At 43.5% G+C, this 27591-nt stretch overlaps 2 protein-coding genes across 4 annotated transcripts in view; one reads left to right on the forward strand and one right to left on the reverse strand.

The window, feature by feature from the left end:
* Positions 1-1887: 1887 nt before the first annotated feature.
* Positions 1888-27052, forward strand: ANXA11 (annexin A11). Of its 3 annotated transcripts, none has more exons than XM_066324142.1 (15): positions 1888-1970; positions 10954-11014; positions 12114-12226; positions 13384-13755; positions 14282-14369; positions 14752-14846; positions 15288-15401; positions 15621-15711; positions 15826-15905; positions 16077-16133; positions 17032-17125; positions 17803-17898; positions 20467-20525; positions 25150-25272; positions 26314-27052. In XM_066324142.1, the coding sequence occupies exons 2-15, from the start codon at positions 10963-10965 to the stop codon at positions 26371-26373; spliced, it is 1494 nt and encodes a 497-aa protein (XP_066180239.1). In that variant the 5' UTR covers positions 1888-1970; positions 10954-10962; the 3' UTR covers positions 26374-27052. The 3 variants fall into 3 exon arrangements, with proteins under 3 accessions (XP_066180239.1, XP_066180238.1, XP_066180240.1); XM_066324141.1 differs by lacking the exon at positions 1888-1970 and adding an exon at positions 3000-3177; XM_066324143.1 differs by lacking the exon at positions 1888-1970 and adding an exon at positions 6743-6854.
* Positions 18241-27591, reverse strand: part of TMEM254 (transmembrane protein 254) — a 76603-nt gene continuing 67252 nt past the window's right edge. The window contains exon 5 of the transcript XR_010744132.1: positions 18241-18255. The gene's annotated coding sequence lies outside the window, so the exon portion shown is untranslated. The remainder of the gene's footprint in view (positions 18256-27591) is intronic.

Below are 27591 nucleotides of genomic sequence, written 5' to 3' on the forward strand. Positions count from 1 at the left end.
AGTCGACACAAACAATCTTCCTCTTGATGTTTTGTGGAATTTTGCTTAAGGAAAAGTATGTTATATACAAAATGAGGGGTTTCTGTACCACCCTGTCTGTAAACTATGTTTTCTGAAATTTCCTGGTGAGAACAGTCCGGGGTGGATTTGGGTTTAAATCGCATGTTGTGCTGAACGCTTACAACCCCGCCTTGAACCGCCGCTTCCCGGGCTGGGCTGTGCCCGTGTCAGCCGGTCCCTCAGGCGACGCCGTGCTCCTGGGGAATGCCCAGCCCGCCCACGCACCGTGGGTGGAGTTACCTTTTTTACTGTGTGCTTTGTTTTTTATAACATGGGCCTCTCGCTGAAGCCGCTTCTTGCTCAGACCTGTTGTGCGGTTTCCACCCGCTGCCGGTCGTCCCTCGGGGCACTCACTGCCGGCCGTCCCTCAGGGCACCCATTGCCGGCCGTCCCTCGGGGCATTGCCGGCCGTCCCTCGGGGCACTCACTGCCGGCCGTCCCTCAGGGCACCCATTGCCGGCCGTCCCTCGGGGCACCCATTGCCGGCCGTCCCTCGGGGCACCCATTGCCGGCCGTCTCTGGGGCACTCACTGCCGGCCGTCCCTCGGGGCACCCATTGCCGGCCGTCCCTCGGGGCACTCACTGCCGGCCGTCCCTCAGGGCACCCATTGCCGGCCGTCCCTCGGGCACTCATTGCCGGCCGTCCCTCGGGCACTCATTGCCGGCCGTCCCTGGGGCCATTGCCGGCCGTCCCTCAGGGCACTCACTGCCGGCCGTCCCTCGGGGCACTCACTGCCGGCCGTCCCTCGGGGCACTCACTGCCGGCCGTCCCTCAGGGCACCCACTGCCGGCCGTCCCTCAGGGCACTCACTGCCGGCCGTCCCTCGGGGCACCCATTGCCGGCCGTCCCTCGGGCACTCATTGCCGGCCGTCCCTCAGGGCACTCACTGCCGGCCGTCCCTCAGGGCACCCATTGCCGGCCGTCCCTCAGGGCACCCATTGCCGGCCGTCCCTCAGGGCACTCACTGCCGGCCGTCCCTCAGGGCACTCACTGCCGGCCGTCCCTCGGGGCACCCATTGCCGGCCGTCCCTCGGGCACTCATTGCCGGCCGTCCCTCAGAGCCCCCATTGCCGGCCGTCCCTCGGGGCACTCACTGCCGGCCGTCCCTCAGGGCACCCACTGCCGGCCGTCCCTCAGGGCACCCACTGCCGGCCGTCCCTCAGGGCCCCCATTGCCGGCCGTCCCTCGGGGCACTCACTGCCGGCCGTCCCTCAGGGCACCCATTGCCGGCCGTCCCTCGGGCACTCATTGCCGGCCGTCCCTCGGGGCACCCATTGCCGGCCGTCCCTCAGGGCACTCACTGCCGGCCGTCCCTGGGGCACTCATTGCCGGCCGTCCCTCGGGGCACTCATTGCCGGCCGTCCCTCAGGGCATTGCCGGCCGTCCCTCGGGGCACTCATTGCCGGCCGTCCCCGGGACACTCCTCACTGCCGGCCGTCCCTCGGGGCATTGCCGGTTGTCCCCGGGACACTCCTCACTGCCGGCCGTCCCTCGGGGCATTGCCGGTTGTCCCCGGGACACTCCTCACTGCCGGCCGTCCCTCAGGGCACCCATTGCCGGCCGTCCCTGGGGCCATTGCCGGCTGTCCCCGGGACGCTCACTGCCGGCCGCCCCTCAGGGCACTCATTGCCGGCTGTCCCCGGGACGCTCACTGCCGGCCGTCCCTCAGGGCATTGCCGGCTGTCCCCGGGACGCTCACTGCCGGCCGCCCCTCGCAGCTCCCCGTGCCCCGCCGGAGCAGGTTCCGCACGGCCGGGCCCGGCCCTCCCTCGAGGGTGGCCCGCCGAGGAGGCGGCGGGGCGGGCGGAGTGACCGGGCCCGCAGCGGCTCCTCCCTCCCCGGCACCGCCCTGCAGCGCTGGCGAGCACCTGGCACGGCCGGCGGCGGCGGCGGCTCCGGAGGACCCGCGGTAGGCGCGATCCCGGGACGGGGACGAGCGGCCGGGGGCCGGGGGCCGGGAGCCCGGGGCCGGGGGCAGGGAGCCCGGGGCCGGGGGCAGGGAGCCCGGGGGCAAGGAGCCCGGGGGCAGGGAGCCCGGGGCCGGGGGCAGGGAGCTCGGGGCCGGGGGCAGGGAGCCCGGGGGCAAGGAGCCCGGGGGCAGGGAGCCCGGGGCCGGGGGCAGGGAGCTCGGGGCCGGGGGCAGGGAGCCCGGGGCCGGGGGCAGGGAGCCCGGGGGCAGGGAGCCCGGGGCCGGGGGCAGGGAGCTCGGGGCCGGGGGCAGGGGGCCGGGGGCATGGAGCCCGGGGCCGGGGGCCGGGGGCCGGGGGCCGGGAGCCCGGGGCGGCGGGGCCGAGACGCCCGCGGGGTGACGGCAGCGGCTCCAGGGCTGCTGGAGGGGGGTCAGGGCCTGCGGCTGCGAGGAGGCAGCTCCTGTTTCCTGGGGAAATGTGGTTTCAGGGGAGAGGACATGGCTTGCTGTTGTAGTTGCAGTTCGGTCCTGTGTCCGGAGTTTATCCTGAGTTTGTAATTCTGATGTGTACAGTTGTCAGGAGAAAGCAGCCTAAGATGGTAGGCTGGCCATTGGCAGTGCTCTTTTTTTTTTTTTTTTTCCCCGAAGACCTCTTTCTCTAATCTGCTCGTGATATACTTTACCTTTTTTTTATACCACACGTACTTTGAATGTCTTTAAGACACTTAAGTGTCTTTAAGTGTCTTCAATTAGCTGTCTTAAAACCAAAACGCTTCAAACCCTCGCTATGCTTTAGCTATGCGTGTGACAGAAAACAGCACAAACATCTCCATATTTAGAAAAGCGGTTTCTTCTTGTCCTGCTTCTGTTTCAGAGCAGTGAAGGACTACTTCTGTGTAGTATATTTTTCTTTTTTAAATACAGCTGTAGCAGTTCCTGGAAGGTTCTTCCTGTTACGGAGGAACTGTCGAGCGATAAGGTTCTGGAGGGCGTGGCAGGAGCATGGGAGGCGCCTCAGCCTAGAACAGGAGCGGGGATGGAAGGTGTGGAGAGAACACAGACTGGCGAGGGGCGGGAGAGCGCTGCTGCGGTGTGTTTTGATGGAGGAGCTGGTTATGAGGGTTGTGCACCTAAAAGCCCAGCTGCTCTCGGAGGTGGGAGGTCCATTCCCTGGTACCTCCCCCAGCTTACAGCTATTTTCTGTGAAGTGAGTCACGAACACTTGTGGTAACGTCAGAAACAATGCAAACCCAGTGCAAGTGTGTGGTTGCTGTAAAGCCTGAGTGTATGACCGCTTTCCCCATAGCTTGGCTATTTCTATAATTTCCTGTATTTTGAGTTGGTCTCAGAGTCATGTGGACCACTCTCCTCCCACTCACATGATGCAGCAGATAATTAAAACTGAGCATTGCTTACGTTTGCCCGTAGCCCTGTCCTCAGTGCATTTCTGCTGAGTCCCTAATCATTTTATGTCAACAATATTTATGATATTTATGTTCCTTTCTCTTGCCTGACCTTAGTATAAGGTCAGAGGTCAAAATGTCTGTACTTAAAATTTCTGGAGTAGCCATCATATTTATTCATATGATTTTCACTTCTTTAGCTTATTATTTGTAGTCCCGAGAAGTTTTGAATTGTTAGACTGAAAACTCTGAAATCTCAAAAGTCACTAAAAGATATAACAAAACCAGCACCGGGATGGAGGTATTTCAGGGGGATATTTATGTAGTCAGAATCGTAAAGATACAGTGTTAGATAACAACTTAAAATGCATAACTTGATCTGCTATAAAAAGCCAAGAAGTCTATCTGATGTGAAGATTACAGGAGATGCTGTTTCCTATACCTCTGGGGAGTTTTGGACGATGGAGTTTCCATAGGATCTGTTCAATAGCACTGCATTAATCAGAAACAAGACAGAGCTGACCTAATTCTAGTTCTGTGATAGTAATGTAGGTATAGTAAAAACAAAAACCAAAAACCTCTAGTTAAAGCAGTGATATAATTGAAAACAGCAGATGGTTTAATTGTGACTACAGAAATAGTAGGGCTCTTGAACAAACTGAAAGTTTCATTTATTTTTAGCCAGGCCTCTATATAATCATTTGTAAAAACTTTTCTGTCAGCTTCAAATTACAGTTGGAGGCTTCTGTTATATTAAATATTCAGCTGAGTAATGCCACCAATGTAATTTCTCTTGTTTATTTCATACATATATGTTTACTACCTTGAACCATGTTTCTTATTGGATATATTTGTTAAGTCTTTTGTGTAAACTGTTGGAAGTAAGGACAGGGACTTGTCAGCTGTATGCAGTGCATTTTGTTTTGAGCTTCTCTTGAAGGTGGCAAAAGACTTTTTAAAAGAAGGAAAAGGCTGAATGTTTACCCCTCAGCGAGCAGCACTTTCACCTATTTGAAACTTGAGCTTTCCCTCTACTTTTGCCAATTTATTTGAAAGTGGGTGTGGTTGATATAAATGCTGAATTTCCTTCAGGCAGTTCCCCAAGCTGGGAAGAATGTAAAGTAGATAAGCAAACCTAAGAACAACAGTGGGTATTTACTGTGCAGTGCTTCTATTGTTGCTCTGTGTTTATTCCAGATTTTATCAGCACTCACTAAAGAATCTTTATAGGAAGTTAGATCCTGAATGGGATAAGCCAGGAATCAGTTATGGGTCAGAGTTGGGACTCAGTGGTGTCCTTCTAAGAGGCAATTTGATCACATTCTTGTGTGATTCTTGCTTGGCAGATCGATTTTTGTTTGTATGTGTGCAGTTGTATCCATACCATTCAGCTGTCACAGATGCTGCGTGTGGACCAGTGCCAGATTGTGGCAACTGAATAAAACAAACACAGCCCCACACAGCTCTACTACCTGTGCCCTGTACAGTGCAGTATCACCGTCCCTGGTCAGTAGCAATGTTCTTGTCCAGGATCTCCAAAGAAAGGGAAACAAATTCTTCCCAGATGTTGCCTCCTTTTTTCCCTAATTTGCTGTCTGTTTGACAGAGAATATGCTGTCTTACTTGGTAAGGGAAGGTTAAAAGTGTTTTGGAATTCTTGTTTTGGTTGTTTTTCTTTTACTGCAAAGTGTGGGTGATGAGGGGTTTTTTGAGGGCATTGGGATAGTGTTCACCGGGAGGAGAGGTAGGCTTCCTATTGAGGCTGTTGGATCTTAACTTCTGGTGGGCCTAAGAACTGTCAGATACATCAGTCCCATATTAAAGATCCAGATGAGTTTTAATGCTTCTGAAGGTCTCTTGTTTGTGCTAAACTTTACTATAGCCATATAGTCAACACATATGTGTAGTGATACTTGCTATAATTAATTCCTGCACCCCAAAGACCTCTGGCTTGGCTAGAAAAGCATGTCTGATTTTGGACTTCGGCTTAGTGAATTGCTCTGAGTTAGGTGCTTAAGTTGCCTGAAGCAGACAGGGTGGATATCCCTTTTATTATTGCTAGAGATAACAATTTTAAGCTTGGGAATTTGCACTTTGCAGTAAACAGTGTACTTATCTGTAGTCAAAATAACTGGTTGTTGGCTATACATGGCAGTGTTTTAAAAATACTTGGTTTTCCATTAGCTGGGAGAATAAATGCATCTTACAAATGTTAGGATTTAGGGGGAAAAATACCTTTCAGTAGTAAGTACACTTTACGGACTAAAGCTTGGTAATCTCAAGCGCAGACTAGATTTGAAGGCTATAGTCTTGCTTTCTTTTCATGTTACTTGTTTATGGTTGTTTTGAATTACCTGTCTCTCTATTTTATTACTCTAAGTTGGTTCTTGAATCGTTCTGTTCCTGAAAAGAATTAATCGGCTGAAAATGAGCAATTCCTTATAGCCTGGAATGAATCAAGGTTTGTCCATTTGCTCACTGAGGGGTAGTAACCACCCCAGTGTTGCTGGACAGCTGAATGTGTAAGCCTGCCCTGTCCAGAAAGCGTGAAAGTCACCATTGTGAAGAAAACGTTGATGTCCTTGTACCTCTTGTTCATCTGAGGAGTCCCAAGGCTGTCAGCAGAGGGGTTTTGTCGCAGGGTAGGGTATGTCCATAAGGAATTTAGCTAAGGCCCCATGGAGCTCCTGCCAGTGTGCCTGACTTTGGGAGTTGCCACTTGAGCAGCTTGGTGTCAATCTGGCCTCCTCTGCAGCACAAACAGCTGCAGACCTGATGAAAACCTTTCCTTGTCCTTTTGTTCCTGTTGTTCCTCTGCCTTTGCAGTGGGGCCACTCCCTGGCGCTGCGCTTCAGGCTTGGCACAGCAGCTAATTAAAAACTGCTGGTGTTAAATGAACAATCAGATATTTTTTAGTAACCATCGTAGAGTATCAAATACTATATTATTGCGGTCGTTCATGGAGTAATTGGTATTTACATATTCTGACTTGCACTAATGGTGTAAAAATTTATTTTTTCATGGTGGAACTTAAAATAGAGGAGTATAAATCCCTGAGGCATTAGTCAGTTGAGAACATGGATCAGACTATTTATAGTAGTTTGTTTTTTTTTGCAAAAAATGATTTTCTGTGACAAGTTATGGGTTTGAAATATAACAACCTCATTCCATTACTTCTTTAAACATCTCATGACCTTGATTTGTTTTTTTTTTTCCTTGCTTGTTTTGTTGTTTGGAAGGTGTCTATCTGTATTGTCATAAATGTTTTGACTGCATGTTTTATAGATTTGAAAGAGAGTATTGAAGAAGTGTGCTACAAAAGGAAGCACTTGCATCAAAGCAGAGGAGGGATCCAAAATGAAACTCTTGGAATTAACTCAGGTTTTTGCTGCACATAGATCTTGAAAATCCATGCTGCTTGACCTAAATCTTTGGATTTTGAAGCCCTGAGTGTACATGTAGGACTTCTGTCACTAGAAAGGTTACAGGAATGTTCTTAGTAATATTTTTACAGCTTGGTTGTAGCTTATGGGTGTGTCTTCCCATTCAACTTTTCTTTGTTGTACATGGCATCTCTTTTTAGTTCTATTTTGACTAAAGCTTGCAAGTGCTACCTTTCTGATGCTCTTCCTGCCTTGCCCCCCTTACTCCAGCAGGTCAAAAAGTGCTAGATTATTTTCTGTAATAAAAAATACATTATTATACTGAATCAGAAGTATCATCAAAACTTGCAGAGCTCCTGAGTCGTAATACTAGCAAGCAATTAAAATGGATAGTTTTTAAGAAAACCTCATATTTGAGTTTGTTTCTGTTCCACCATCAATTCAGAGCTGTGAGTTGGTTTGTGTTTTTTGTAGGAGGTGGATGATGTGTTAGTTCTTTCTAAATATACATTGTTGATGAATTCCAGTAAAGGTTTGTAAAGGTGAACAACGAGGGATAAGATCTGTGTAAAAGAGGTTTCCTGAGTTTTGGGTGGCATGAGCTCAGCCCTGTTGGAAGATAAACTCATTCTACTAAATTAGGGTTCTTTTATAATGAAAGGAAGGCTAGATAGGAGTCACACACATACACAGAAGACTTAATGAAAGAAACAAAATTGCAGGACTTTTTATCTGTTGGGTAGAAAAATATTCCAACTGATACAAGAGAGAACAGCTTGTATGCTGTGTTGCATGAGTCAAAGATAAATCTTGCTCAGGCTGGTAAAACAACAGTTAGCTGGTTCGGTGCTTTGGTTTGTGGTTTGTCCTTGTCTTGGGAAAGCACAGTGGTGGATGCCTCAGCTCATATCTGATGAAAAACGACAGCCATTGTAAGGTGATAAATTCTGTTCTGCTGGTTTCACAATCAGGGATCAGTCTTGGAGCAGGTACTGTAATTTATAGCTTCAGGCTGTTTTGTCTACTATATCCTGATAATTAACCTTGTGGAGGAGTCAAGGCCAATGGTGTAACTTGACTTGGTGTTCCCTGTGAAATGGGCGTAATTGAACAAATAATTTTGAACAAATAAAGGTTATGGGTTTTCATCTCTTTTTGTCCTCAAATTATTGTACCATGGCATAGCGGGAGCCTGAACAGAAGCCACTAAATAAATTCCAGAAATGGGTGTGAATGCAGTGGCTGAGCTTACTGCTATTGCACCTTGAAACAGAGCTTTTTGGCAGCCTTGAAGTTATCTTCTTTATTTCTGCCATCATTATGGAATTTGTATTTTTGTTACAAATTTCTCGAGTTGTATTCCTTTCCTTCCGTGCTGTATTTTCAAGATTCCTGTTGAAAGTCTGTCACAGATTTAATCTTTAATGAACAGGTCTGTTCCCTCTTAGCTTTGCACAGCAGCAGAAAAATGCTCAAGAGCCTGAAAGGATTGTAGCTCGCAATGTGAAGCATGATAGCGATGTTCACTGTGGGAGTAAAACCTCAGGTCTTTATTTGAAGTTCTGAGGTGGGCCTCTGGCATTGAATAGTGGGAATGGGGAGAGGACCTTGACAGTAGCTGTTCTTTATTTTCTCCAAGGCTCTCCCTCTTTCCATGTGTGGTTTGTTTGGTTGGATTTTTCCCTTGTCTTATGCACTACATTTTTTATGACTGAGCAAACAGAGACCTTGCTGTTCCTGTGTCCTCCCACGCAATATTTATATAGCAGGGTGGATTTCCATATCTTCTGTTCTCTTGCTGTGTCACCTCTTTGTTATCAGCAGGCAAGTGCTGCTCATCATGAGCAATTTTAGTAAAATATTGTGGATGTAGCAGGAGAAAGTGTGGAAGATGAGATTAGAAGATGAAATGGAGGCTGGGTTGAGGGAGTGGTTGGGAAAGGTAACTTTCTATGTTAACATTTCTAAAGTTAGAGTACTGGGCAACAGAGGCTCGAATGAACTGCAGGAAAGGTGGTGATCAGGGAAATTTCTAAAGTCCGTGTGTTTGCAGATCTAGTTTGGCTGGAATCAAACCAGTCTGGGAAAATTTCCCCTTGGAAAAGCCGTGGGTAAATACAGTGTTCAAAAGAAGCAAGTGGAACATTTTTATATAGAAACTAACATTTTCTTCAGATTGCTGAAGTTGGCTGTTTTTTCTCAACCTCAGCTTTCACTGCCAAAAGGCTCTTTTAATCTTGGGGTTTTTTCCAATTTGAAATGAGCGTTCTGTATGGGATTAAAAGCAAGCAAACGGCCTGGCTAAGAAAAACAAAACCTTTCCCATTGCTTCTCACCCTTTACCAAAAAAAAATTGCCTTCAATTTGTACCTAAAGCTTTATTGAAAAGACATCTTACAGTTTTTTGAGTACCCTGTGTTTATTGTATTTACGTGTAAAGCTAAAAAAAACTAAAAATGTAATTATGGTCGTACCTGAAGAAATAACACTAATTTCAGCATTGTAATAATTTGTATGTAAAAATGTAGACATTGACATTATGCATGCTAAGACTCGAGATTGCAGGGCTTCTTTGCTTGGTGTTTGAGTGACAATAATTGTTCTTTTTTATTTTTCCGTGCTTTATTACCTAAAGCCCATTTCTGAATTGGAGAGGCTCTGAAGTGTGCCAGGCTGCCTTCTGTTGAGTTTCTTTAATGTTATTTCTTTTCTGCTGCCCTCGGCACTTCCATGCTCAGGTACCTGCCCGGAGGTGGCAGCGTGGGCCTGGGGCCCGGCAGCTCCCACTGCCAGTGCTGTGGCCGAGTGCCAGGAGAGGGGAAGCTGCCTGCTCATTTTTCCAGCACCAGAGGGAGAACACATGTTTTGCTTTTTGTTTCTCAGGCTCTTGAGTTTGGGCTCAGTCTTTGCATGGGTAGCAGCAGGCATTGCTTTTCTAATGAGGAGAAGCTGCACTTATTTATTGATTCTGTTGGACGCTACATGCTGGAGCAGAAGTAAGGCAGGGTTGAAACTTGTGGTGTGCTCTGTTGATTGCAGTTCCTGTTAGTTCATTTCTCTCTCTTTAAATTTAAATGAGTACGTGCAGCATGAAGTCCAAACTGCTTTTAAGTAAATTGCAGATTTCCTAATTGTATTTCCTTATTAAAAAAGAAAGCCACAAAAAGGTGTTTCTCCATTTCAGTGTTGCTATGCAATAGAGCCATGCAAACCAGAAAAGGAAGTTAATGTGATCATGTAAAATAAAACAATTTCACAAGAACAGCACCCCTGCCAACTCAAACCAAATCCAAAACAAAATTCCACAGCTGAAACCCAAAACACAGCAAAACGTGCCAGAGGTAGTTTGGCATCTAAACGTAGTGCTTTAGGAGAGAGAAGAGGGAAAAAAAAAGGATAGTTTACACAAGAATTCTAAAAATAACCTTCAAAAAGCTAAAACTCATTACAGATATTCTCTTCATAGTTACTTTTACCATTCTTCCTAGTAGATACTATGTTTAAAATAAGGCCCTTGATATTCTGGAAGCCAGTTTTCATTTTGTCCTTTGTTTAGCTGTTCTTCCTTTTTGACCTCTGCTTCTATTTTGGGCAGCTAATGACTTCGTGCACTTCTGTGCTGACAGAGGCACTATCCATTTGAGAGACAAAATTTGTTCTAGTGATCTTATCCTATCAGCAAACCCTTCATATTTTATGGCAATGCTGTAAGCATGAAGGTGTATCCCTTCTGCTTCTTACTCTGACCTTGCTCTTCTGCAGACGTTTGCATTTAGGTGCCTTCTAACGACTTGTCATAGTTACTCACTTGAATATGTAACTTCTTTGTCAGATGATTTTCTGTTCTTCATTGATAAGACAGTTCTGTATAGGCTGGAAACACTTGGAGATTGTAACAGCACAGTAAAAAAAAAAAGTTTGAGTAATACATATGTAACAATGTAATAGACAAAGCAAGCAGTAAGTAGCAACTGCAACAAATAAGAAAAATAGCGTGAGCAGTGACTCTGCAATTGCTTAGCTATCTGTTTATTACTCAGGAAATGGGAAGAGCTTTCTAAGGGAAAAGCTGGGACAAAATGTGCAGGTCATACCTGAATTTTGGCAACTGGCTTTCTGCATAGATGTTGCCTCCGTGTTATGTGGTGTAATGAATGAAGCATTACAGAAAATAACTGTGTCACATTTACTTTCCAGATCTTTGCAATGAGTTACCCAGGCTATCCCCCAGCGGGTGGATATCCACCAGCTGCCCCAGGTAAGTTGTTCAGATGAAGTAAATGTTAAATGCCGTGGTTGTCCTGTCTGGAGTGGAGATGTGGCATGGATGAATAACAAGACTGCAGAGGGTTTCCTTGACTCACTAAAGCTTTCTGGACTCTCTTTTTAAGTCTTGTTTTATCTGGGCTGGAGATTCTGATTTGTCTAATATGAGTGTTCTGCCATGAGCTCATACAGTAAGGTCCAGTTTCATTCATCTCAAATAAAGCAGAGATCAAATCCAATAAATGACAGGGGTCAGTATCTGGTCAGTTCTGAGTCTTCAAGGTGAGTGGTGAGACAAATGAGAATGGGGAGAAATCATTCATACAGCTTAAAACCGTATCCCCCAAAGAAATAGGAAATTATCCTTAATTCACTATCTTAGGCCGGTGGTTACATACGGAAGGGAGAGGGCTGTTAAAAAGGGTAGCACTTTTAGCAACATGAAGCTAATCAAATACTCAACCACTGCCTGGTTGTCAAGCTGAACTTCACAGTTGTTACTGTGTTTCAACACAGTATTGTCCAAAGGTAGAAAGAAAAGGCTGGAGTCATGCAGGTGTGGTGAAGTGTGGAGTTAGGCAGGCTAGCTCAGGAAGGGGAAGCAGTGTACAGGGAGAAGCCCAGCTAGCTAGGAGGGTAAAGCCTGTTTCCCAGCAGAGTGTTCTGTCTTAAGTTAGACCATACTGCTGTGTGCAGACAAGTTTTTATGACTTTGGTGTCTCTAAATGTACTGCTGTGCTCTGTGGACACCTCTCAAATAAGCGAAGTGGAATTAATAATACCGTCCTACTGGAATACGCAGAAAACTTTTTACTTTAGGTGCTGTCAAGTCAAAATGTGGTGTTAACAGCCTTGAGTGCTAACCTTCAAATAGGTTTAGACTTAAGTGAGAACTTACAGATTCAGTGATAAGTAACATGATTAGAAATAGCCAGTGAGACTTCTCATTTTATAATAATTGCACTGCTACCCTGCACCTTCTCAGTTGATTTTCTTGGTAATGTTGAAAATGCATTTCATTAGAAATTTAAGTAGTATGAACTTTGAAAAGGCATAGTTTCTTGTTTCAGCACATCTGTGTTTGATTTCAGGTAGCAGTCCTTGGGGTGGTGCTGCCTATCCACCTTCAAATCCACCTCCAATTGGTCTGGAAAATGTGGCTGGCTATGCTAACCAGTTCAATCCCAGCCACATGGCTGGAATGGTGAGTTTGCTTTCATTAAATGTGTTTCAGTTTGATGTTCTTAAGGGCAAAGTTATGTTTCTGGCATTGTCACTGAGAGGTTCATCACTTGAATTCTGTGCCTTTATGCTTGATCTGTTTAGGTGTTGAGAATTCAATATTGCCTATTGTAGAAAATAGTTACTGCAAGCTATTTCTTATTTTAGGAAAACAGAGCACTAGTTAAATGTTGTTAACAGTCTAACTTCAAAAGTCATGGACATACGACTAATACAACTTGGCATTTGCTGTGTAGAGGAATAGGGAACTATTAACACAGAGTGTCCACTGTTAATATATTCACATGGACAAACACAGTCTGGGTTTTGCCTATTACCTGGATTTTGACCAGTCAGAGTAAGGAAAAAGGCTGTGTAAATAGAGGTATCAATTATTCATCCTTGAAAAGAATATGGGATCAACAGTCTCCTACAAACACTGATGTTTAACAGATGGAAGTAAGAACCTTTTCCATTGACTGAAGATGAAGAAAATGTAGATGTTTACAATTTGATTTTTTTCGTAGAGCAGAAGTGAGTGACACCTCTGACAGCTTTAATCTTCAGAAATCTGTTATGCTGCATAACAAATGTAGTTTGTAGGAAGATATTTGCATTATAGATGTCTTTCTGAGGCAGTGATGAAGTGATTTGGCAGCCAGCAGGCAAACTGAGCAACAAACTATCTAGGACGCAGGAGGCAATATCCACAGCATCTAGTTTCTGACAATGCTGCAATCATCAAATGTCACTTCTGGTTTCTCTCTAGAAGAGGGGTTTCAGTGGTAAGATTTTGATTTGGAGTGGAATATTTTCATTTCAAGTTCTGCAGAAGTCTTTCCAAATGTAGTCCAGCTACTCCTGCTAGTTGTAAACACATCATAAAATACCCAAAGGTTGTTTAAACTCCTTGCACCTGAGTTTACCCTTGTGATCGATCACACGAAACAGCCATGGGCAAAGAAGGGATTATTTGGTGTAAAATTCTAGGCAGATTTTCCATCCTGTTTGCTATCTTTTGCAGATAAAGAGCTATCTGTCTGTGTTGGTGGCGAGGGAGATTGTATTGTATTAAGCATGTTACTGCAACTCAACTGTTTGTACTCACTTCCTGTCTCTTGCTTTATTGCTTTATTGCAGGCATCCAACCTGGCAGGGACCTTTGGAGGGGCAAATGTTCCACAAAGCATGTATCCTTCCACACCTGGGGGTTATCCACCAGTTCCTCCAGGTGGCTTTGGGCAGCCCCCACCAGGACAGCAGCCGTATGGAGGGTATGCTCCGCCGGGAGGAAATCCACCCTCCGGAATGCCAGGTTACCCAGGATTCCCAGGCGGCCCTGTGCCAGGCCAGCCCACACCACCCCCTGGTCAGCAGCCTATGGGCTATCCAGGACTGCCAGCAACTCACCCAGGGCAGCAGCCCATGCCAAATTATCCGCCAGGTCCAGCTGCGAACCCATCTATGCCCTCTTACTCAGGATCTGCAGGGCCTGCAGTCACTCCTGTAACAGTAAGAGCATTCACTGCTTTTCTTTTGGGGTGTGACTGTATATATGTTCCTCTACATTTTCTTTGTGTGTTTTAATGTAAACCGATCATAAAAGTGGAAAGAAAGTTATGAAAAGAAGTTTGAGTGAAGAGACGAATGGAACCTTTTCAATTGCAAGCAGTACAGGCTCATATGTCTTGAAACATTGTTTTACCATTGTATCCAAGAAAAAAGCTTTGACATGAATTCGAATTAAATAATCTTGCCTTTCCTAACTTTAGCAAGTATTGCCAGTTGTATATACAGTATCCTCAAACTTTAATTAATTGGAAAGCAGATGTCATGTCAGCAAACCTTGATCTTACATTTTCTTGTAATTTGTGTCTAGAAATTAACAAATTGCTTAAGGCAGGGTTGGTTTGAATTTTCTCTATTACTTTTCTCACAGATAGGAAACTGGTAACAGTGATCATCTTTCCTAAGTAGTAAGCCACAGTATTTCACTGTTTAACACTACAGCTGTTTAACATTATTGATCTAATTTTAGCACAAAAGCAGAGGTACGATCACTGATGCACCGGGTTTTGACCCTCTGAAGGATGCAGAAGTCTTAAGGAAGGCCATGAAGGGATTTGGTGAGTAGTCTGAGGATTTACATTTCAGTTAAAAGCAGAATTGTATCTGTTCTGCATCAGTTCAGCACTGATGGTTTTCTATTGCGGTGTGTGTACCGAGTGGGATAGTTCACGTGTGATTGTCCTTGGTTATCAGAAGTATTACTGGAAGTTCATTTAGGCATAAACAGCATCATGAGTTTGGTTTAGATTTTCTTTGTGTTCTTACTGTGTTTGTGATTGGGAATAGAGCTCGAAGTTCTGTGGTTATACACAAGAGTAGATACTGGAGATGAGTTCAAGACATTCATGTCCTTCTGCTGAGTTTAGAACAGGATGAAATAGAGACAGAAGGCTGAATCCTCACATGAGATGTTGCTCATTCTGTGGTGTCTGTGTACAGGAACCGATGAGCAGGCAATCATCGATTGTCTTGGAAGTCGTTCAAACAAGCAACGCCAGCAGATAATCCTGTCCTTCAAAACAGCTTATGGAAAGGTAAGTACATTCTGAGAACACAAGGAAGAAGAAATAAGAGCCTACATCCCCTCAGTGGAAGTCAGAATACTTAGTGTTGAGAAAAAAAGATTGGAAGGTGCATTAGAGGGAGATGGTTCTTAAGCCATAGCCAGTTCTGAGTTCTGTTGAACTCTGCTGCTAACCCACGCTTGACTTCTTCATGCAGTGTTGCAGAGCACTTTCTATACTAAATGGTTACTTTGACTCTTTGATCTGTGCAATCTATTTAATTGAACCTTAATGACCTCAATGTAGACATTCCATTATTCTGGTTTTAGTGTTAAGTGGAATAGCTTTACTTTGAACATATATTGCTGGTGCTTATGCATAACAAAATCTTAGTAAAATGCGTATTTTTGGTGTTTGCTTTTGTCGAGTTTGGTCTTCACACGTTTTTTCCTTGTTTTTCCTTCTCATTAGGATTTGATCAAGGATCTCAAGTCTGAGCTATCAGGTAACTTTGAGAAGACAATCTTGGCAATGATGAAGACACCTGTCATGTTTGATGCTTATGAAATCAAGGAAGCTATAAAGGTTTGTGTAGGAGATACAAGTTTATAACATAGAGGAAATAGTTGAGCTGATAAAATATTTGGTTGCCATTTAAAAGTTTGGACTTACTTGGGATTACTTGCTTTGTCTTCCTATACAAGGTTGTATTCTGAATTTTTTCCTATATAATTTTATTACATTTCTTTTATACTAGGTTGTAGAAATCAAGAATCTGAAGTGTTTCTCCTTTGCTTGTTTTAGGGTGTTGGCACAGATGAAAATTGTCTCATTGAAATCTTAGCTTCCCGCAGTAATGAGCACATTCAGGAACTCAGCAGGGTCTATAAAGCAGGTTAGATCTTTTGCATCAAAATTTTCTTCCTTCTCTTACTTAATCACTGACAGAGAGTATGAATTTAGCAAATGAGCAAGGTTGTACGAGGATTCATGACTATCTCTTTTCCAGAATATAAGAAAACCCTGGAGGAAGCAATAAAAAGTGACACATCTGGACACTTTCAGAGGCTTTTAATTTCACTTGCTCAGGTACTTGCTTGCTGGGGTTTTGGAATTCGTTTGTTGTGTGTTTGTAGGTGGTGTGGATTTGGTTTGGTTTGGTTTTGATTGGTTCTTTGTTTTTTTTTTTTTAATTTTAAAAAGAAAAAGCAGCCCATCAAAACCTATCATTAACACTTCTGGATCTTCTAATTCTTTCAGGGAAACAGAGATGAAAGTACAAATGTTGACATGTCTGCTGTCCAAAAAGATGTACAGGTCAGTAGAAATGTTTCATCATTTGTAACTATAGTCAAGTCAATATGTTGAGGTTTGACTGTGTGGATTCTGCTTACTATTAGTTTTGGATACCTTGAGACTTCTTCTGGTGCAGTGCTTATGTTTGAGTGGATGGAAGAGAGATGAAAAGCTGTGAGAGAGCATTAGAGCCATGTAGGTGCAATACAGAGATGAAGCTCTTGGGAGCTTCATGGAGTCCATAGGATATTTTACCTCTCATTCTGTCGGCTCTTTGGCTTTTCCAGGTGTTGGATTGTGCTGCTTGCTAAGGAAATTGTCCAGAGATTTGAGGTGATATGTGTGTGGATTAAATTCTAAACTATGCAACAACTGCATTAGCCTTTGCATGTTGTTTAAGGAAGTCTGGAGTTTTGCAGCAAATAAGGCACTTGGATTTAGTAATGCTTGTCCCATTTCTTTTTCTGCATGTTCCATTTCACTACATAGTGAAGGGAAAACCCTGAACTGTTTTAGCCAGTCACTTAGCTAGTAATGTCATTACCTTTCTACATGGTGTGCCTTACCCAAAACACAAGAACATCCCAGAACACACCTAGAATTGTAGAAAAGCTAGGCATAAGGACTGTTAGGAAGAACAATTTTCAGGTATTTTTGGGAAAATGTCCCCTCCTTTGGTAATCTGGACCTCTTGTGTTTGAGCACTTGCGCATCAGCAAGCTAGGAAGACTGCAAACATATCATATTATAGGAAGGCTAGAACTAGTTGCTATTTATTGCTTGCTCCTGCTTTGCAGTAGTACATAGGCTAAGAAATAAGTATAAAAGGAAGAGAGGCTGCAACGAAGCAAATCTGTAACTCAGCTGTTCAGCTTTTCTACTGTTGTGAGTAACTAAGTGAATTCCCTTCTGTGTTCAGGAATTGTATGCAGCTGGAGAGAACCGTCTAGGAACTGATGAATCCAAATTCAATGCCATTCTGTGTGCAAGAAGCAGGGCCCACCTTAGAGCAGGTAATGATGTCCTACATAAGCAGTAACTTGATTCTGTTGTGTGCAAGGATGAAAATATACAGCACTGCTCTGGGCCTGAATTTCCTCCATCTGTAAAATGAGCCCAGTGATGAAAAGCAGGGTGAATTCTGCTGAGGAAGAGTCAGCTTTCTTAAATATCACAGCAGGTAGAGGTCATACTTGTTCAAATGATCCTCTGGGTAAAGAATTGAAAAACTAGAATTGTCTCAGTCTTGTGTACTTGTCTGTGCAAAACACTTGCAATCCTTCCCTTTTTAATTGCTAACATAAAGTGTTACATCAGTCTGTCATGGTGGAAATGTTTTAGTAACTGCATAGAACTTTTACATTGTGCTGTTGGCATGTGAGGTACTTACATGGAGGAAAGGGGTGTGCATGAAAACCTGACTATTTTCTTAACTTTATTGAGACCTGAAGCGTTCCTAAAAACATTGCCACTCTTTCTCTTGCAGTGCTTTCTTGAGGGCATATCCAGGCAAACTAGAAAGAGCATAACATGTAAATGGTTAATAACACAGTATTAATCCTTGAGAGGTTCAAACTAGTGTGAGTACACTGTAGTGTCCAGCTGAGAAGTGCCATTGCAACAAAGCCATGCAGCACATCCCAGTGCCACCTCTTGTTGCAGAGCTGAAGTCTTTCTGTTCCATTAACAGTGTTCAGCGAGTACCAGAGGATGTGTAACCGGGACATTGAAAGCAGCATATGTCGGGAGATGTCTGGAGACCTGGAGAAGGGCATGCTGGCAGTAGGTATGTGCCACCTTAGCAAGTTCATTCCTGCTACAGCTGGCTCAGGTGGTACCTGTGACTTCAGCTAACAATGTTCTTAGTAGTAGTAATTCCAGTTTTCTGCTTTTTATGTTGAGCTTTCTGTGAAGTCATTTGTGATTAGTAAAGTGGGATATTGAATTCACCTCAAAATGACAGATGAAGCTTTTTTATTTCACTCAACTGTAGAATTTAAATTTCACGTGTTAAAATAGGGAGAAAATTCTTAACTATAACTGGCACTGTTTTAAGAAGTGAACTTGTACCAACTGCTGAGTAAATGAGAATGGAGTATTTGGGACAATTTTGGAAATCTAGCAAAATGCAGGCTTTAACTTTCTAATTAGTTACCTCCACCTCTATTTAGTAGAAAGTAAACTTAAATTTGATTGCAAAGGGTTTGTTTTGTCCACATTTCCTAGGGCTGAAAATTTATTTAATCTTTGTTTTTAATTGCCCCCAGTTCTTCTGAGGAGTGAAAACTCTTACCTTAAGTCTAGGGTTGTCTCTTCAGAAGCAGTCATTTGTTTCCATGAGGCTGGGACAAGGCCTCAAGTTGCTATGCAGTAGTTTTATTTAAAATGCTTTATTGTAGATGTAACTGTGAACCGCTTTCCTGTTTTTTGTCTTTACATCTCAACTTCTTTTTCTGCTTATTACTGTAAATACACTGCTGTATCCAAAAGTGCTTCCAAATTGTTATTCTTTGCTTTTGAATATGGTAGTGATGTAACAAAAAATCTGTCCCCAAACAAACACATACACAAAGCCCCAAAACTCCTACCAAAACAGGAAAAATGAACTTGGCATCACTTGGAAATGAGATAGAAGAGGATATTTGGTTCAAACACAACAGATTTTTTTCACTGAAGTTTGTGACAAAATTTTGACAAAATGAAAATAGATTTTAAATGCCTCATTTTTTCACTCCTATCCTGCGCATGTTTGAACTAAGTAACTACTGTTCTTGGCCACACTGTCATTGTACTGATCTTTTAATGACCCAAACTGGATCTAGCTCATTTTGTCTGATTTATTTGCCAACCTTTTCCAGGATTCAAGCTTTGTCACCTCAGAAACTATTGTTAGAAAACCAAGCTTAGGGAAAAGAGATTTCTGTTTGTAGAAAAAAGATTGCCTTGGTAAAGAAACTGAAGAAACTGCTCAGAGTTTAGAAGCTGTTTGACTTCATGGAGCTTTATAGTGACTTGACATGTCTCCATGTAGATCCAGATTCAAAACTCAGACTATAGTTGGCAAACAAGTCTTTTGAGCAAGGCTTGTCACTAATATTCACTTAGTAACTCCCTTTATTAAATAAATGGTGGGTTTTTTTATTTATATGTATATACACATATATCTATAACAGTAAATGATATTAACATCATTTATTCTGTGAATCTTGTTTGCACGAAAAAAAGGGTTTCTAATTGAAAATATTTAATTTTGCTTTCTTTAAAGCTTTCTGGATTGTACAACTGGTAACTTACAACATCTTTAAACATCTTAGAATGCAAGTGTGTTGTGGTAGCTAAATACAGTGATACAGAGACATGCATTTCATTTTGTCATCAGTTTTTGAATAGTATCTTACATATCATTGAAAGTTGTGTGGTGAACTGCTATCTCTCATCTACATTTTCCTACTAAGAAAAGCACTTCTTCCTATACAGAATGTGTATTGCTATGAAAAACATATCTAGGTTTACACCTTTAGTTCTGTGTTGATTCTGTGTGATTGATTTTGATACCTTACTGTGCTATTAAATGTCAAGTGTGATCTGTTTCCTCTCTAGTTTGCCACAGTTTGCATGATTGTTTACTTGTAACCACCATTGCATCAATAGATAGATTTTAATTCTGTGAGTGATGGAGGATTCTTTCATTATCCTGATTAACATGACAGTAATTTGCTCTTTCAGATTTCTAATGAACTGTGCTAATTTAATACAACATCCAGTCATTACTAAATGAGCATGTTAAAATTTTTTCAGGAGTCCTGATGAACTCTGTGGCTAAAATAAGACACTAAAATAAGGGTTGTGATGACTCACCCTTAAGGAGAAGGAACCACCTAAGATTCTCTGCTATCATAAGGGGTTTCCTAATTTTTACTAGGGCAGGACTTGAATTTTTCACACTTTTGCAGATGCATGGCCTAAACATTTAGAATTAAGAAGCCAGGAGCACCATTACCTATGTGTTCCTTCAAGTCCTCTGCCCCCTCCTCATCCCCTTTTTTCCCCGCATAAACAAGAATCTGGTCATTGGAATTCAAAGGTTCATTATGGCTGCTTCACACTAGATGCTTTCTAGTGACAGAAATGTTTGCTTTGAGTCATGCAGTGTAGGTTCTTTAACTGTACTGCAGCTACTGTTTGGGTTAAAAATATTTTCAGTGACTAATGGAAGGAGTGGAAGCTGCATTGTATCAAGTGTATGTTTATGTAAAAATTCAAGCATGTGACTATGTTGGATAAATTAAAAAAAATTACTGAGTTCTGATTGAGGAGGAATGTCTGATTTCTGTAATACTGTTCCTTTTTGCAGTGAAGTGTCTCAAGAACACGCCAGCCTTCTTTGCAGAGAGATTATATAAAGCAATGAAGGTAGGTGTCTGTGACAAGTTACATAAACTTAGAGTGTGGGGCTTTTTAAATGCTTGTACAGCTCTTGGGAAGGAAATGTGCAGCTCAAGGGATTACATTTTCAGTGGGCAGATGACTAACAGGATGCAAGTCGTTATTATGAAAGGCTGGAAAAATCTAGCTAATTTGATCCAACTTAACAGAGAAATGAATATAACCATACATAAAACAAAAACCTTCACTTGGTGAAATGCTAATATGCATAAAACTCACTGAAATAAATACTTTTTAAGTAGGGAATTCTAGTAGAAATAAATGAGTATGTCATTTAACTCACTAAATTTTCCTGATCCCCTCCCATACCTTTGTCAATCCCCCTCTTTTTTTTGAGCTGTTCTTGTGCAGAGAAATTAATGTCCTACCACTAAATTTATTTATTAAAGCATGATAGCCAAATTCTGTTCAAGCTTATTAAGCCAGTGGGGTTTTATTGGAAAAGATGGGAGACATGTCTCATCTTGTCATGGTCAACAGGTCTCGCTTTATTGTAAAACCAGTGGTCTTTTATACACACAATAATTAGCTCATGCATATTGCAAAATCTAAGCTCAGGATTGGGTCTAACACTAATGCTTTGTTTTCTATTACTAGCCTTGCGATTCCAGGTTCCCATCTCGTTAATTTTCTTTACTGTATACCAACTATTCTCAACAACCCAGCTGGTATCTCTGCACCTGTGTTTCAAGGGCACTGTTGGCCCTGCTTCAGTCACGTACGCCTAGTTTCTCACACAGAGATTAGCTGAATCTGGCTGCTATGTCTTTTCTCACGCAGCCACATCTCAGGCAGGCTTCCCACATTTCCCCCGTTTTCTTTTTGTGCTAACAAAAGCTGTTTCCCACTACCATCAATCATGTTCATAAGCATGCGTTGCAAGCATTTTATAAAACATGGCAAAAGCAATAAGATAGCTATAATAACAATTAGCAAGATTATTCCATGTTGCAGCAATAAAGTTATCTAAGGGCCAAAACCGAGTCCTTTCAACCAATCATCAAGTCCAAAGCCTGTGGATTTCTGTAGATGTGTGGTTAGTTCTTGCAACTTAGAAAGCTGAGCATGGATAGAGACTGAGTGATCAGACAAGTTCATGCAGCACATCCCTTCAAACTCTTCGCATCCATGTCTTTGAGCCAGCAGCAGGAAGTCGATAGCTGCTCTGTTTTGGAGGGACGCATGCCGCACTGAATTCACATCGATCAGCAGGTCTGAAATGGCCTTAGAAGTAGCATTAGTTTGTTTAGCCAGTCAACAGGCCATCCTATCCAACAATGTTAAAGCCCGAGCAGCTGCTGCTTGAGGGACAAAAAATGATATTGCAATGATTTCATCCGGGGACCAGAACGTTACATCATCTCTGCACTCTGGGGTGTATGCGTGTGTTATTCGTTTTGACCTCAATCGCATGTGATTTCTGTATTTGTGTAAGATCATGGTCATATTAGGTGTCAATAGGGTCAACCTTCCTAATGTACACGGACCACCCTCTATCCTTGATGGAATACCAGCCCATGCTTTATCTTCGCAAATGAAAAATATCCCTTTTGGCAAAGCAATTGGAGTGTTAGATGACCGAGAAACATTCGTGCTAGTGTAGTTACACCAAGCAGTAACATTTCTATACGCAGCTATAGTGGCATTAATAATTATGGGAAAAGTCTGATTTCCAGTAGGTGTTTTACTGGCTAACGTCATGCCTCCTATACCTGTGACTGTCGTTGAGGAGGCTAGTAAGGGCCAGTTCTGTGGCCAGTAGTCCGGAGAAATTATACTTGAGTCCGCGCTCGTATCCAACAGTCTAGTTAATTCTACAGTCTTATCCTTAAATCGTAGCTGCAGCTGTCTTTTAGGCCGGGACAAAAGATCCACGGTTAACAAGACAAGTCCTCCGGTGCTTCCGAAACCCTTTTTCCCCCGCGGTGTTGGTTGAATCGGGGGGAGGGCTTTCGCGAGTTGTGGTAGGGGCACCACTTGAGCCAATCTCTGACTCTTGGCGATTTTTAAAGGTGGAAAAGGGGTATGTACCATGACTATGATTTCTCCGCTGTAATTAGTATCTAGTAACCCAGGCAGGATAAATAGTCCAGATATCGAAGCTGATGATCTGCCTAATATCAGTCTGCTAACTTGATTGCCTTCTATGATTATAGGTCCAAAGATTCCCGTAGGAACAGTCTGTGGGTGAGGTGTCATCAGCGTAACCTCTACTGCGGCTGCTAGGTCCAGACCGAGGCTCCCGGCTGTGGCTGGTCGGAGCTGTTGGATGGCATTGCAGCTGCTACTTGTGTCTCGGCGCGGCTGTTGCTCGCGCTGTGTCTTGCGTTTCCCTGCTTACGGCGGCATGTAGCAGTATTGTGGGTGTTAGATTGATAGTTAATACACCAGACACTCTTAACCTGGCACTCCTTCTTGATGTGACTGGACTTTCCACAGCGGAAGCACTTTATGCGAGAGCCGACCTGACCGGTGCGGTTACAAGCCATACCGGCTGCTGCAGTTTGGAGAGGTGCAAGGGCAGCCATGACTTGATTCTGTGATGTTTTTGCCTGTTCTTGGAGCTCTAAACTTAATTGCTTAATTGCCTTCACTAAAAATGCCTGAGAGCCAGATGGCATTCCGGCAGCCTTTTTAAGCAACAAGGGAACGGTCCAGTCTCCATTCATAGTATTTATTAATGAGCGAGTTTGTGCGTTCCTATTCTGTAATATACACTGCTTCAGTAATGCTCCTTTCATAAACTCTTGCACTCTCGCTTTATTTATAGCCTCGGCCACTTTATCTATAAACGAATCTAGCGATTTTTCCTTACTTTGTTTAATGCCCATGTATATAGGCGTTCCCTCAGGATCTTTTACCTTATTCATAGCCCTACGCGCTACTTTCATTGCCTCACGGACTTTATTGGGGCCTATTAACACCTGAGCTTCTAGTCTAAGGAATGCGCCGAGACCTAATAGCTTATCTATTGTTATTCTGTGCAAAGGATTACCCGGTCCTCTTTGTACCGCCACAGATGTCTGAGCCTCTGCCTGCCAATGCGCACCAAACAACATAACCTGATGTTGTGAATAGATCAATCTAGCTATACTCCTAATATCTCCAGGCAGAAGCAAATACGCATTAAAAAGATATTCAAGCATCTGCTTTGCCAGCTCACTGTTCACACCGTATTGTGCCACTGTAGTACGCAATTGTGCTAACAGCTTCCAGTCAAGCGCGCTCAGATTTGCCGTCAGACCTCCAGCTGCGTTTGGGGTAAACACCACCGGACACGCCAGGCATTGAGAGGCAACCTCCAGCAACCTTTTGTCCTCACTTTCCGCACCTTGTCGGGCCAGCGATACCCATAACTCACGCCGCTGCCTTGCCAGGGCCTCCGCTAGGTCGGATTCCGCCCCAGGGATAGGCTCCTGACTGCGGGGGGTAGGCAGATGGCTTGAAGCACCGGCAGGGACAGGGGTGCGCTCAGGGGAGTGCTCGTAGCTCTCGTCTAGGGGAGGTGCCGATGGCGCGGCTTCAGCAGGGGCCGGTGGAGCAGGCAAGGTAACCGTGGTGAAGGCAGGAGGGTTGGGGGTATTAGGATGTTGCTGCGAGGAGTCATAGGCATAATTACGTTCCTGAGCGGCTTTGATTTCTTTTGCAGCTCTTTTTTCTGCCTGCATTAATAACAGCTCATTGTGCACTACCCGCCAGAGCTTTCCAATCTTTTTAGCCGGTTTATCATCCTCCAAGGTCAACTCCCACAACCTATCTCCGAACTTTCTCCATTTCGACAACTCATGCACTGTGTGGGGATTAGTAAAAAACCCATAAGACTCCCCGTGTCTCAAAAGTAAAGGTAATTCTTTATCCAGGTCGATACCCTGTATCCGCCTCTGCCTTAAGCAGGCGGTAAATAATTCATATGCCGCTTGCCTATCCATACTCACGTCAGCGCTGTTGCAACTCTCCAAAAGGCTGTCGGCGGCACGTATCGGCTGAGCTCGTCGTTACGATCACTCAGGGTCGGGGCTTCCTCGCTTATCGCCCTTACACCATTCTGGTTGCTGCAGAATCCGAACCCATCATCTTTTCTCAACTCCTGCAGGGAGGGACGCAGCGCATCACGTCGGGGTCACCAGATATTGGAAAAGATGGGAGACATGTCTCATCTTGTCATGGTCAACAGGTCTCGCTTTATTGTAAAACCAGTGGTCTTTTATACACACAATAATTAGCTCATGCATATTGCAAAATCTAAGCTCAGGATTGGGTCTAACACTAATGCTTTGTTTTCTATTACTAGCCTTGCGATTCCAGGTTCCCATCTCGTTAATTTTCTTTACTGTATACCAACTATTCTCAACAACCCAGCTGGTATCTCTGCACCTGTGTTTCAAGGGCACTGTTGGCCCTGCTTCAGTCACGTACGCCTAGTTTCTCACACAGAGATTAGCTGAATCTGGCTGCTATGTCTTTTCTCACGCAGCCACATCTCAGGCAGGCTTCCCACAGGGTTTTGCTAGTAAAGAGGCATTTTATTTTTTTTCCTAGTGCTGTATCATACACATTTCAATTCATTGAACTGCTGCTTTGTTTGTTCCAGGGAGCAGGAACGAAGGACAGGACGCTGATCCGGATCATGGTATCGCGCAGTGAGGTTGACCTGCTGGACATACGTGCAGAGTACAAGAGGATGTATGGCAGATCTCTCTACTCAGATATCACTGTAAGACTTGGAGACCTTGCCTTCCCTGCCATGATACGCCTTGTGCTGAGCAGCTGTTACCTGCACTGAGTGTAGCTGGCTGTGTTGGATTGCTGCATTATGGAGGCTGAGGCCCAGAGAATTGAGAGCACTTGGGTTTGCATGGGGACTAGATGAACTAGAGATGGGGAGGAAGCAAGCGGGCAAGGAAGGAAATGGAAATTGGTCCAGAGGGTTTTCTGAGATCCCTCTATCCCAATCTCCTTATATGATCTTGTGGGAACCACTCCATTCTCCAGTTGAGTAACAGTGGTGCTCTAGTTCATTTGTGTGTTGGAAGAATATAAAGCTTCTAAAAGTCTTCTAAAGGATTGCCTCCTATTTCTCTTGGAAGTACAAGATTTTGCAAATAGACTTAACTTCAGATTCTTTAGCAGTTGATCCAGCATCCTACTGCTGTTAAGAGCTGTAGCAACACCCAAGAGGATGTCTGGCCAATGGTAGGATATTAAGAGCTGGAGGAGAGTGAGTGGTGTCACTTTTATTTACCTTGTAAGGAGGGTTCCAAACCTGTTAAGCCCCTGTTTATTCCTCCTGCTGTGGACACTGAGGGGCTGTAATTTTGTGTTTGGAAGGAATCCTGTAGACATTCTGAAGGTTAGCATGTGCCAAATGTTTCTTCTACAAGCAGTTGCATGCCCTGTAACCACCAATGTACGAGTAAAAAGCGGTGAGGCAGTGGTAGAAAAGCTCTGTATAGCTTCTTGCCTCCTGTTCCTCTTTTGATCTGGCATTGTAATTTAGCATTCAGAAGCAGAACTGGCCATATCTATTTAATGGACTGAACTTGGTCAAAAGTCGCCTTCAGTGAATATGGGATGTGCATGTCCACAGTTAGGTGTATGTAAACTCTGCTGTTTATTTCTGTAAAAGTAGAGCCAAAAAGGTCCCTGGAAAGTAGGAGGAAACTAAGAAAGAACTAAGAAAGTTCTTAGTTTTTCAGCTGTGGCTTTCTCTCTTTTGATTGTTCTTCAACTTTTCTTTTTCTGTGTTTTTTTTCAGGGTGATACTTCAGGAGACTACCGGAAAATCCTACTCAAGTTGTGTGGTGGAAATGACTAAATGGAGCATAGAGCTTTTATTAAAAAAGCTGCTATTTTCATGTACTTGCTGCAAAGCATCTTTTTTTTTCTCCATAAGGAAATATGTAATGACCTGTTTCTTCTAAAGCAATTGCATTTTAAACCATAATACTGCATGTATCTTCAGTTCAAAAGTAGTAGGTAATAAATGCCAAAGCCCTCCAAAATACCAAGCTTATGTGCCATCTACTCAGGATTCTGTGTAGCACCCTCAGCAATCAATGAATGGCAGGTCATTATTTCTTTTCTGCTTATATCATGCTGAAATAGTTTGTTTTATGAAACAAAAATCACAGTTGTATGATTTAAGGTGTTTTGTATAAACATTGAGTGCCATTTTAATGCAAGTTTTATATCTGTTGTATGCAGAGTTGGTTTTGGGCTAGCCCACTTCCTGCTATGGGGAGATAGCAGCCTCGAGGTTTTGTGTCTAGTCAAGACTGTTATAAAAAAGTTTTGTCATGTTCTGTTTTTTACCTTGATTCTTTTCAAGGAAGATGTGTTCCACATTTCATTCTTGCTAAGACAGACTGTCCCAAGGCAGTAGTAATGTTGACAGTAGTAAAGATTCTGTCATTAATGTTTAAAGGTTTTGGATTGTGCCTTAAATATATGTATGTAAGAAGAATTAATTATGAAATTAAAGCTAAGTCTTTGCAGACTGTGCCTTTTGGTGTTCATATTGATGTTTGTGAGTGATGACTCAGTTAATGCAACTTAGTTTTTCCGTAGACGTTCTCTTCCACAGAATTATTCAGAAATTGTTGTTTTGATGAGAGTTTGGGAGTTGTGTGCTGTTTGATGAGCAATTGTCTGTACATGATACATGTAATCTGTAGTTATTGCGCAGTATTTTCATTTTGCATGTTGTAATTTCTCTTACTCTTGGAACTCTGAATTTTTATTTCCTGCTGGCATGGATGACATCTCATCAGCTTGTTCTCAGAATAAAAACGTAAAGGTAAAAAAGACAAAGTGAGGGAAAGGTTTTGTAACTAGGTCAGTGAAAATAGACTGCTTGTTCATCAACAGTGCACATTCCCCTTACTTCACCCATATCCAGAAGTGTGCTCCCTCTGTTGTGTAAGGGTCAGTCAGGTTCTTTTTTCTAGAAGTTGTATTGCTGTTTGTCTTGAAAGAAAAAGTCAGTGTCCTGGATCTAATTCTGGATTGCATTTGTCACCATGGCAAGGCGGGG

The sequence above is a fragment of the Sylvia atricapilla genome, chromosome 8 (assembly GCF_009819655.1).
Source record: "Sylvia atricapilla isolate bSylAtr1 chromosome 8, bSylAtr1.pri, whole genome shotgun sequence".
NCBI lineage: Eukaryota > Metazoa > Chordata > Aves > Passeriformes > Sylviidae > Sylvia > Sylvia atricapilla.